This window comes from Zingiber officinale, chromosome 4B, assembly GCF_018446385.1.
Source record: "Zingiber officinale cultivar Zhangliang chromosome 4B, Zo_v1.1, whole genome shotgun sequence".
NCBI lineage: Eukaryota > Viridiplantae > Streptophyta > Magnoliopsida > Zingiberales > Zingiberaceae > Zingiber > Zingiber officinale.
The window spans coordinates 114,415,844-114,428,732 of NC_055993.1; the positions used below are offsets into that span (position 1 = coordinate 114,415,844).

The 12,889-nt window shown below is 41.0% G+C and overlaps 1 protein-coding gene across 1 annotated transcript; it reads left to right on the forward strand.

Annotated features, from left to right (window-relative positions):
• Nucleotides 1-1,457: 1,457 nt before the first annotated feature.
• Nucleotides 1,458-2,456, forward strand: LOC121977863 (transcription factor HEC1-like). The gene has a single exon (XM_042530272.1). It carries the CDS (start codon nucleotides 1,531-1,533, stop codon nucleotides 2,209-2,211), a length of 681 nt encoding a protein of 226 aa, XP_042386206.1. The 5' UTR covers nucleotides 1,458-1,530; the 3' UTR covers nucleotides 2,212-2,456.
• The last annotated feature ends 10,433 nt before the right edge of the window (nucleotides 2,457-12,889 follow it).

Genomic DNA, 12,889 nt, shown 5'->3' on the forward strand with positions numbered 1-12,889 from the left:
ATAAACATAGAAGATAGGAGATGGATAATTCATAGTATATTAACTAGCATTGCAATGAAACCGAAATTTTAGAATCATTTCCCAACAAACTTTAATTTCCAATCTCACATCTTCCGAACCTCTTATTCTCAACTCTCTCTCTCTCTCTCTCAACTCTCTCTCTCTCTCTCTCTCTCTCTCTCTTAATATCTAGGTCTTAAGCTTTCAAACAATATTTGATAGTCTAGATAATTTACTTTGTAGACTTAACTAGTGCTTAATCCACAATTTTTGTGGGATCAATATTTTTATTATTTGATGACTTAACCATGCACTTGTGATGAAAAAATATAGTGTCATTATCATTATGAGTTATATTGTGCTATTTTAGATAAACAACTTATGGAGCTTAATAGCTATTTCTCTTAAACAAATACTAAATTACTTTATTGTATAGGATGTCTTAATCTTAGGGACTCATTCTCTACTTTCAATAAAAAAAAATCTCATCAGTTTTGCTAGATTATATCCTAAGGATTTTTCTAAACATGATATTGTGTTACTTGATAATCAACTTGAGAATTGTATTATTGATATGTGTTCAAGCAGTGAGTTTTCAGCAGTTGATGAGATTGCAAACTTTGCTACGAAAATGATAGAAACAAGAAGACATGTGGTATATCCTTTAGTTTATATGCTTGTTACTTTAACATATTGACTTTGCTAGTTGCTACTTGAGTGTAGAGAAAGCATTTTATGCAATGAAGATCATAAAATATCGATTGTACAATCGAATGGAAGATGATTAGCTTAATGTTTGTATGATTTCATACATTAAGAAAGATATTTTTAATGGAATTGACTATGAAGCTATTATGCAACTATTTCAAATCATGAATTCTCATAGTGAATAATTATAATTTTAGTGTGATTTTTTTAAGGTATATTTATTGACTGTTTTGAAATTATATATCATTAACTTTTGTCTTACCCCTCGGCTATTGACCCCATCGGCTATATTCTTGGCTTCATCTTTGAGTGGCAGGACATCTTAGTTTCTTAGGTATATTTTCCAACAAAATATATATACATCTTTGAAGATAATTTCACCTTTTCTTTATGTAAATAGTTAAAATTAACTAGCATCTATTGATGTCATTGTGACATGTGCCGAACAAACTTGGACCAGCGCCTTCCTTTTAACCTGCTTGCTTAGACATCATGCCATGTTCACGCACAGCAGGTCGGACCCAGTAATTGGCAGCGACGCCATTGGCAGCAGATAGATAAACAAAATCCATGAACATTAATGAATTCCACTTTAATCACAATTAGTGAGCCAGACCCACTGGCCACCACCCTTCTTCTCTATCCAAATTAATAGAGAAAAGAAGTTATCATTGGTTATTACAATTTTAGGCCGCGGTAGAATTAGATTCTGATCCTGCCTCCTTGCTATAAATAGCCACCCAACTGGATTGATACTCCCTTCACCTGCTGGCTTATTGTTTGTGATACCTCTCCATTTCTATCACTTCCTCGATCTCGCAAATGGACGTAGACTTCTTGGTCGCTTCGCCTGAGACCCAGATGGACTGGGTGAACATGATGCTGCAATTGGCAGATGAATCACTTCTCCTGCTCCCGGACGGCCAGTATCTCGCCGGAACTCGTCCACAGCAGGCCCTTGTGCCTGCCGCTTCTCCCCCCACCTGCCCTGCCTCGCCCATGTTTCCAGCCGCGCCCTTCGGTCCTAGCTTATACGACGCGAGTACGGCGGCGTCGCCGGTGATCACGACCAGCCCGGTTGCTGCGTCGGGCGACGGGACAGAGTTTTCGATGAGCGAGATGGTATTCCGGGTGGCGGCGGCGCAGCCGGAGCAGGTGGACCCGGAGACGGTGCGGCCGGCGAAGCGGCGGAATATGAGGATGTCCAAGGACCCGCAGAGCGTGGCGGCTCGACTGCGGCGGGAGCGGATCAGTGAGCGGATGCGGATCCTGCAGCACATGGTCCCCGGCGGCACCAAGATGGACACCGCCTCCATGCTCGACGAGGCCATCCAGTACGTGAAGTACTTGAAGACGCAGGTCCGATCCCTGGAGATGGCTGCGGTCACCCAGGGGATGCTGCCGGCAGCCACATACCGGCTGCCGTTGGCCGGAATCAGCTACCCTTGCATCAACGCCATGTCCCAGCTCCAGGAACAGGGATTCATGCATCATATTAACTGATTGCCGTACAGCATATCGATCATTCATTCTTAGCGACCATCCACTCCACCGTGAGTTTTATGAAGTGGTGCACCATTTTACTGTTGACGAAGAGTTCCCGCAGGAACACTTCCACACCCTTACTTTCTTTCTTTCTTTCTTTCTTTCTTTCTTCTGTGTTTGTTTCATATATCCAGTCATGATGTAGCCTTCTTTTATGGCCTATCTGCACCATGTTTGTGAATAAATCAGTAGATTGCAAATATTTACCGATGACGAACTCAAATTTACCCTTCCATTCGAACACGATGTAGACCCTCAAACTAATTAACTTTTCTATTGCTGAGCACTAATTAAACACCGTTAGGAATGCAGTCGCTCTCAGCTGTAAGCCGATCGATGCCTGTTTCAGGTTCTCTGCTCCAGCCGAAAAGTTGAGAAAGAGACTGATATAAATTATAATCATTCTAATTCTCATTACGTGAACGACTTGAATGTGTCTCCACCAATATGATTCGATCAATGGCGGGGGAGGGAAGGTCGTTACAGGTTTGCTATACGTGTGTTGTGAGATGGCGTGACGGTTGGAAACGGTGGAGAGGTGAGGGTCTGGTGAGGGGACAGGCGTGGGGCCCGTCGGTCGGTAGGTCGGTCGGTCGTACCGGGGCTCATAACTGGAGCGAATTAAATTTGGTTGCCAATCCACACCTTCCAACCTCGGTCAATCATCGCTCCGCGTACCGCTGCAACGGCAGGCCCGGTGGGGCACGCCCAATCGCCCGTATCTTCGCCTCGATTCGGTCAACACTGAAAGGACAGATTTTTCCAGTGTCGATCCACTCTTATCACCAATCATTCCAATTACGTGTAAACACTTTGACCAACAATGGACTAAACAAATATTCTCCGGAACTGCGGTTTAGCGGTTAGATCTTCTAAACATTTAATGAGATAATTAAAATTTTTATTTAATTTCGATGTGCTGTAGGGTTTTTCTTAGATAGAATAGTAAATTTAAGGATATTGACGGTTTAGGTGAATCTTCACGAGTATTTTTTGATTTATATCTAAATTATTCAAAAAAAATAAACATATATTAAATACGACAATACAGGTTAAATTTTTATAATATATAAAACAGATATTTGTTGGTGCAAAATCCCTCAGGTCAAGGTTGACCTGGTTAACCAAGCTGAGTCTTGGTTTGGGTTTAGATGTTTGACAATAAGATATTGATCGAAGAAGAGTCAAGTAGGTCAAGGTTGACCGGATACTTGACTAGGAAGTCCTAGTGAGTGAAGCTAGGTGGAAATCCTGGTGAGTGAAGCCAGGTGAAAGTCCTAGTGAGTGAAGCAAGCCAGGTGAAAGTCCTAGTGAGTGAAGCAAGCCAGGTGAAAGTCCTAGTGAGTGAAGCTAGGCAGATGGAAAACCCTAGTAAGTGAAGCTAGGTGAACGTCCTGGTGAGTGAAGCCAGGCAAGGAAGGAAATCCAGATGGATCAAGGATGATCGGACATCTGGTGTTGGGGAAGTCCAAGTAGGTCAAAGGATTGACTGGATACTTGGCAAGGAAGGAAGTCCAGATGGGTCGAGGTTGACCGGACATCTGTGGAAGTCCAAGTAGGTCAAACGGAGTGACCTTTGCACGACGAGTAAAAGTCCAAGTGGGTCAAAGGATTGACCGGACACTGGTAGGGAGTCCTAGCAGGTCAAGGGAGTGACCAGATGCGAGGCATGATGTACCAACAGTCAAGGTTGACCGGATGTTGGTTAGAGGTTTGGGACTTGGTTTGGGCAAAATATCGCCGGATCGATCCGTGGATCGATTCAGTCGTGGATCGATCGTGGATCGATCCGGATTCTTCCAAATCAGAAGCTCGGATCGATCCGTGGATCGATCAGGTCCCGATTCGCGATCAGGGGTCACGATCTTCGCGCGATAAGCGCCGGATCGATCCGTGGATCGATCCAGCGCTTTCGCACGATAGGCGCTGGATCGATCCGTGGATCGATCCAGCCTCCCGATCGATTCGTGAATCGATCGAGGAATCCGCCTCGCGTCGGTTAAAGCCGCAGGCGAGCGTGGTCTTCGGAATCTTTACAAGCTCTTCTCAGATTCATTCCAGTTGCTCAACAGCTCTCTACAAGCACGTGATCGCCAGTTCTTGAAGGTTCTTGGAGGCTTTCCAAGTCAAGAGGCGGATCTATTGCAAGAGGAAGAAGTTAGGGTTAGGGTTTTTACTGCACATCTTGTAAGCTTTTGCTTAACTTGTATTTCCCTTTCTTCTTCTTGTATTGAGAGTGTTGTAGGGCTTCTCCGCCTTTGGTAGTTACCATAAAGGAGTGTTATTCATAGTGGAGGGTGTGTGCGTTGGTGTGGATCCTTGGATTAGTCACCTCTTGTGAGGTGGATACCAAGTAAAATCCTAGTGTTAGCGTTTTGTGTTTGTTTCTGTATTTTCCGCTGCACATCCAAGAAGAAACAAGCAACGCCAAGCAACGAAGCGCACCGAGCGAACGCGACGAGCTATTCACCCCCCCTCTAGCTACTTTTGGTCCTAACAAGTGGTATCAGAGCGAGGCCGCTCTTCACCGGAATCATCGCCGGAAGGGTCAAGCGTAACAAGAAAAGCTAGAGGGTGAAGAAGTTGAAGCAAATTCATCAAAGTCAAAGAATTCACAAGCTCAACTTCAAGATGCAATTCCAAGATGGACTTGGATTTGACACGAGGGTGGCTCCACCATACACCTCCACGAGCTTCGATTTTTGGAAATCAAGAATCGAAAATTTTCTTATGATGGAGATAGAGCAATGGTTTGCTCTAATGGAAGGCTTCAAGGCTCCAAGAAATTCAAAGGGTAAAGTTCTCAAGAGGAGCAAGTGGAGCCAAGAGCAAGTCCAAAGGTGCGAGGCTAATGACAAAGTGACCAAGCTTTTGGTCAATTTACTGCCAAGCACCATCCTTTGCAAAATTGGAGAATTTGAAGATGCAAAGGAATTATGGAGCAAATTGGACAAGCTTCATAAAGAGATCCCCTCCACTGTACAAGATCATGAAGAATCCAGAGAGGGTGACTCTTTGGAGCAAGATCAAGAGGAGGACTCCGAGGTTGAGAGATGCTCAACCTCCGAAGAAGAGGAAATCCAAGAAGCTTCATCCTCAAGGGAATGCAACGAAGGGAACAAGGAGGGAGCATACTCCTTGTTTCATATTCAAGATGATGAAGCCTCCACCTCTAGGATTGAGGGGGAGCAATCCTTGGTGACACCGGATCAAGAAGAAGGAGAAGCTTCTACATCCGGGTCAAGAGAAGAAGAGGAGGAAGAAGCTTATACCTCCACAAGTCAAGAAAAATCAAATGAAGGAGAATCAAGGTCCGATCAAGAGGAAGCTTCTACCTCCGGATCCAAAGAAAAAGATGCCACCCCTACAAGCAAAGGTATAAATATTTCAATTAATAATAAAAATCATATTATATGCTTTGAATGTAGGGAACATGGGCACTACAAGAGCAAGTGCCCTAAATTAGCCAAGAAGAAGGGCCAAGTGGCACAAAAGGGCAAGGTGAAGACCAAGGAGACCATCCCCAACACAAAGAAGAGCAAGGAGCATATTATATGCTTCTCTTGCAATCAAAAGGGGCATTACCGGAGTCAATGACTCAAGGGGAAGGAGATGGTCAAGGCTCAAGGAGGCATTAGTCAAGGGGGAGTCTCCAAGGTAAAGAAGAAGGTAACATTTATTGAGCCTATCCCTTTAAATTATGGTAAAAAGCATGATAGTTCTAATTTTTATCATTTTAATGCGATTTACCATAAGAATAGGAAGCATGAGGGCTTTAAGGAAAAGCATGTGGCCCTACATGCCAAAACTACTACACCTAAGGCTAGGAATGTAGGTAAAAGTCTAGGCAAGAACTCTAAGGATTGTAGATACAAGCCTAGAAACAAAAATGCTCATGGACTTAATGAAAAACCAAATTCTAAGGATTTAATGATAGAAAATCAAGTCTTGAGATCAAGACTTGATAAAATTGAAAAGACCCTAAAAAGGATGGAAAATATCCTAAAAGGGCAAAATGAGCAAAACCTAGGGCTAGGAAAGTCAAAGCCATCAAATAGCCATAGAGGTTTGGGATACAAACCAAAGGCTAAGAAGGATGTGCCTAGTTATCATAGGGTTCCATATAGTTATGGAACAAACCCTAGGTTTAGTGGTCAAGTCAAGAATACTAGGGAAGTCATCCCTAAGAGTATTTTTGCAACCAAAGTGACTAAGACGTCTAAGAAGTCTAAGAAAGTCACTAACAAGGTCACAAGGGAGGCTATCCCTAGGGTTGACCTAGAAAATGTGACCAAGGCTTCTAAGAAGCCCAACAAGGTCACTAGGAAGGTATCTAGGGAAGTTATCCCTAGTGAGTACCTAGAGCACCCAAGGAGCACCAATAGGTGTTGGGTTCCTAGGAGCACTTTCTCTACCCCATAAATGGGTTAGAGAGTGTCAACTCCGATTAGAAGGGTAGTCAACCCAACTTTGAGAAAATTGACACTCAAGGAGCATTTTCAAGGTTTTTGTTAACCTTTGAAAATGAAATGGGACTATTATTTACTCCTTGAAAGAGTAAAATGTGCCTAGTGGTGAAAAAGTGATTTAATCTTTAAATGGCACATATTGGGAAATTCATAAGAACTACCAAGTTGGGATTTTGGTATGTTCTTAGAAAATTTAAGGCAATCCGGGCCTTAATATAAAAGTGCTACTCTTGTGGAAAAATGAAATATGCCAACATTTGAGGAATATGCTTAATTTCAATTGGCATAAATTAATCAAGGGAATTAGAAATGCCAATTTAGGTTTTGGCATTTTCTTGAAGCACTTTAGGGCAATCTAGGTTTAAGTTGTAAGTTTAGCTAATGGTTTAAGGATACTTAGATAGTTAATCTAGGTATATTTTATTTATGCTAAATCTTGCCATGATTGTTTGCCCATCATATGCCATGACATCATGTCTATTTTGCATTCATGACTTATTATGAAAAGACAAAAATACCATGTCATGACATTCATACATCATGTAGCTATAGGATATCTTTCTTTTGAAAGTTATTTTATTTTGATGTATGCCATAACATTATCATGCATTAAGTTTAATTCCTTGTAATTAAGGACAAATGGCATTTAACAACACTTATTAACAAGTGACATCCTTGGTGGATGTCTAATATATATCTAAAATGCCTAGATAGATATGCATGATTCCTAGATTAGGGCAAAACCAAAATCTACATCTCACAAGACCTATAAGATGACTTGTATGTGTTTTAGTGCACATTAGATACAAGTGAGATGTTAGGATGATGAACAAAACTCAAGATGTTGATTTAGTGCATTCTTTTGAGTTTTAGGTTCATCAAAACACATAGTTATGTGTTTTCCCATCATTGGGAAAGCTAATGTACAAGTCATGTGCATTAAGCCCAAGGAATATGGTGGGATATTGGTTTTGAAAATGTTTTCAAAATGATTTTGGAAAAACCTTGGTGAAGGCTATCTTTTGATAGTAATCACCATTGAATAGTTAGACACAAACTTGAAGAAAACTCTAAAGTTTTTGGAAGTTTTCAAGTTTGTGTCAATCTTTGAAAATATGATGTATTTTCATAGAAAACTATTTTTCCTTGATAGTATATGCCCTAACTAAAGTCTACACGAAATTTCATAATTTTTGGATTTTTGTAGAATTTTCTAGGGGTTTCTGAAGTTGACTGAAATGGAATTTCAGCAACTATCAGAGCTCCGATCGATCCATGGATCGATTGGAGTGTCTGAATCGATCCATGGATCGATTCAGAAGGCAGTTCTCGCGAGCAGTAGCTCGCTGGATCGATGGATTCTGAATCGATCGGTGGATCGATTCAGCAGTTCAATCGATTGGAACCCAACTCCAATCGATCCAAGTTGCTGATTTTGGCTGGGAAAGCCTGATTTCAGCACTTTGAACCTATTTTAGTCAATGTAACCTTTCCAAACCCCTAAATATACATTTGTATACATAAGGAGGGTGTTTTCATGTGAAAACAAGGATGGATTGGTTAAGGAAGGCTAAGTTGAAGTTTAGGTTGAGGTTTGTTTCAAATTTTGAATATTTGAACCTCAAAACTTCTACAATTGGGTTTCCTAAAGATTTAGGGATTCCAAGTCATTGTTGGTGCAATGACAGAGGTTACCACCATGTCTTTAGGGGGAGGTACTCTTTAAAGACATGAAAAATTATGTTTCATGAACCTTGGAAGGTGGTTTACCTTCTGTTTAAAATATGCTCAAGGTTGAGCATGGGTTGAACTTGAATGAGGAGTGTATATCCTCATTGTTCAGTGATTTCATTGGATAATGCTCAAGGATGGGCATTTGCCTACATTGGGGGAGAATGTAGGGGTAAGAATAATGAAGGGTATGGGACCTTCAGTATTGAGTTGATCACAATGAGTGAAATTGTGATCACGATGAGCAACTCTTCAGGGGGAGAGTCTTCAACAAATGGAGTTGTTGAAGTGTGCCCAAAATTGGAGCATAGGTTGATGTGTGTCCAAAGACGGGTTGATGTGTTTTATTAGTAGGGGGTTGATGTGTGCCAATAGGGGGAGAATGAAAGGAAGTAAGTTAGGTTTTCATTACCTAGAGGGAGTTTGCCCTCTTAGGGGGAGAATGAAAAGCTTAACTTATGTGTTCATTACCTAGTGGCATGAAGAAGAAGGCTATAGGATTAGCCTAACTTACATGTGGGATTGTAAGTGTTATTGTGGTATTGTCAAACATCAAAAAGGGGGAGATTGTTGGTGCAAAATCCCTCAGGTCAAGGTTGACCTGGTTAACCAAGCTGAGTCTTGGTTTGGGTTTAGATGTTTGACAATAAGATATTGATCGAAGAAGAGTCAAGTAGGTCAAGGTTGACCGGATACTTGACTAGGAAGTCCTAGTGAGTGAAGCTAGGCAGAAGGAAATCCTAGTGAGTGAAGCTAGGTGGAAATCCTGGTGAGTGAAGCCAGGTGAAAGTCCTAGTGAGTGAAGCAAGCCAGGTGAAAGTCCTAGTGAGTGAAGCTAGGCAGATGGAAAACCCTAGTAAGTGAAGCTAGGTGAACGTCCTGGTGAGTGAAGCCAGGCAAGGAAGGAAATCCAGATGGATCAAGGATGATCGGACATCTGGTGTTGGGGAAGTCCAAGTAGGTCAAAGAATTGACTGGATACTTGGCAAGGAAGGAAGTCCAGATGGGTCAAGGTTGACCATACATCTGGTGGAAGTCCAAGTAGGTCAATGGAGTGACCGGATACTTGGCACGACGAGTAAAAGTCCAAGTGGGTCAAAGGGATTGACCGGACACTTGGTAGGGAGTCCTAGCAGGTCAAGGGAGTGACCAGATGCGAGGCATGATGTACCAACAGGTCAAGGTTGACCGGATGTTGATTAGGGAGGTTTGGGACTTGGTTTTGGGCAAAAACCGGTCGGATCGATCCGTGGATCGATCAGCCGTGGATCGATCGGTGGATCGATCCATTCTTCCCAAGAAGCTCGGATCGATCCGTGGATCGATCAGGTCCCGATCGATCACCGATCGATCGGGACGATGCCGCTGACGATAAGCGCCGGATCGATCCGTGGATCGATCCAGCGCGCTTCTGAGCAGAAGCTCGGATCGATCCGTGGATCGATCCAGCCTCCCGATCGATTCGGAACATTCGAATCGATCGGGATCCGACCGCTGGCGCTGGTTTAAAGCCGCAGCGAGCGTGGTCTTCGGAATCTTTTACAAGCTCTTCTCGATTCATTCCAGCTCCTACACTCTCGACAAGCACGTGATCGCCAGTTCTTGAAGGTTCTTGGAGGCTTTCCAAGTCAAGAGGCGGATCTATTGCAAGAGGAAGAAGTTAGGGTTAGGGTTTTTACTGCACATCTTGTAAGCTTTTGCTTAACTTGTATTTCCCTTTCTTCTTCTTGTATTGAGAGTGTTGTAGGGCTTCTCCGCCTTTGGTAGTTACCATAAAGGAGTGTTATTCATAGTGGAGGGTGTGTGCGTTGGTGTGGATCCTTGGATTAGTCACCTCTTGTGAGGTGGATACCAAGTAAAATCCTAGTGTTAGCGTTTTGTGTTTGTTTCTGTATTTTCCGCTGCACATCCAAGAAGAAACAAGCAACGCCAAGCAACGAAGCGCACCGAGCGAACGCGACGAGCTATTCACCCCCCCCCCCCCCCCCCTCTAGCTACTTTTGATCCTAACAATATTCAATTTTTATATTTATCAAAATATATAATTATTTCTAGTTAGGTTCTTCTTCGTCGACTATTCATTCACTCTAATTGTCTGCTATTAGACAGTTGAAACAATTTTTTAAATTTATTGTATTAGATTTGTGATCACTAGTCGAGTGTCCAAAACTCATCCGTTGATTGCTAATTTTTCTGCACTCTCATTACGTGGCTAGACCATTACATATCTCTTAAAATATTTTAAAACTATATATATCAATTTTAAAAATTCTTAGGTCTCCTACTAAGTTATAAAATCTAGGTCTAATGGCGTAATTACATTCACGATGATTAAAACTTTGATAATCTTAGATATTTCAGAAACATTTCAAATCAAGTCAATTGCACTTACATCATCTTCAATGTGACCATACTCTTAGACATAGTTTTTATAGTTTAAATAGAGAACTATGGCTCTCGGATCACTGATGGAATTGTAAAATATTTTCTTTGTTTCTCAGACGTAATTTTAAAAATTGGCATAACTTTAAGATATTTTGAAAGCCGTGCAATATTCTCTTCTTGATTAGCCAATTAAAAAAAAAAGAGAATTATGAATTTTTAAAATTGACGTAACTTTAAGATATTTTGAAAGTTATGTAATAATCCTACCACGAAATAGAAGCGTAGAAAATTTAACAGTCGACTAATGAATTATGTACGGTCAAATAATGATAACAATCGAGCACTTGACTATCTCCTATCAATCAATTGTTGGTGAATAGATAGTGGTGAATAAGACTGAAGATAAGTGTGTTTTGATAAATATAAAAATTGGATACGAGTATTATAAAAATCTAATTATGTGGTTCAATAAATTACAGTAGATACGTGACAAGAGTTAAATTGATATTAAAGTATAGTGTGCTTACTTTTCATATTTGAGTGTCGTCGAAGTCAGCAAATCACTCAACTGTTTAATAACAATAAATTGTCGATGAATAAACAATGGATTATTGATAAAGAAGGATATAATACAAAATAATTATATTTTAACAAATCTAAAAACTAAATATGAATTTTGAGTATTATAAACCGGATAATATTCCACAATCTAGTTGTGAGAGATAATAGAGATATTTTTAATTGAAATTATACAAAATAATTTAGATTTATCTATTGGGATAGTTTAAATTAATAATCTCAAGTTATTAGATTGAGCTAGTTAGTTTGATCTGTTAGGTTGTCCAAGTGGTGTTTCTAAGTAGGAAGACTGCCGCTAGAGGACGAATGTCATGAGGTCGAAGTGGTTGAGTTGTTGACTGCCCGAGCTAAGTCGTCGACTGTCGAGCTTCGAATTGGACTTCCAATAGGGTGTTGTTGGTCGAATGCTCCCAAGTGGTTCTAAGTGCTGCGATATTCGAGTGCTCTGAGTGCTTCCCAAGTCCGAGTGAGAAGCTGAATGCAACGCAAGCCGGTTGCCGAGTTGGGGTGTAGAATGCCCGAGCTACAAAGTGTTGAGTGGGGCAGCCGAGTGTTCGAGCTGCCGAGTGGTCGAGTTGTTGAGTCACTCAACTATCGAGTCAACTAAGTTTGAGTGGGTCATTGCTGTTTGAGAGCCAAGTTGGGAGAGAAAGATCCCAGGCCTGCATTTGATATAATTTTCTTAAAATAAATTCGTCCCTTCCGACTGTACTTGAAGGTTACTTTGGATATCTATTTATCAAGAAACAAGGAAAAGAACAAAGAACAAAGTGGATGGAACTTTTGTTCTACTTCTCAATGCATCTATATCCCTCTGCCAAAAGGAAAAACCTCTTTATATAAGAACTTAAATCCTTGACTGTATTGAATGGTTGAGTAATGAATATTCATTGCCTCCCTCCGCTCAGGTCGTAATGCCCACAGTTATGGATTCACCGTTGATTACACTCGTCACCCGTAGTTACAAATTCACCATTAATCAGCACATTAATGCATCCGTTATATACTTAATTAAGTAGCAAACAAAAGAAGAATTCAAGTGACAAAATGTTATTAGTTCATTCGTTTGAGCAAATTTTATATCGACCGGTTCAACATTCGACACGCATAGGTTGTGCTTGCATATGAGTCAGACTTAGTTTAGTCATAAGAGCACATATCCTTTGTTACATTGAATGAATCAGTAATGAACATTCATTGCTTTCATTTGCTCGGGTTCTAACGCCTGCAGTTACAAATTCATCATTACTTACACCACATTAATACATCTGTCACATACTTGAGCAACAAATAAAAAAGAAATTCAAGTGACAAAATATTGGCTGATTCACTTAAGCAAATTTTATCTCAACCAATTTGTCATTTGACGTATACAAGTCATGTTTACACACGAGTCAACTTAATTTAATATAATTTTATCTCTTGATTTGCACCCCTTGCAAGCTCATACATGAGAGAAAATCTCTACTCAT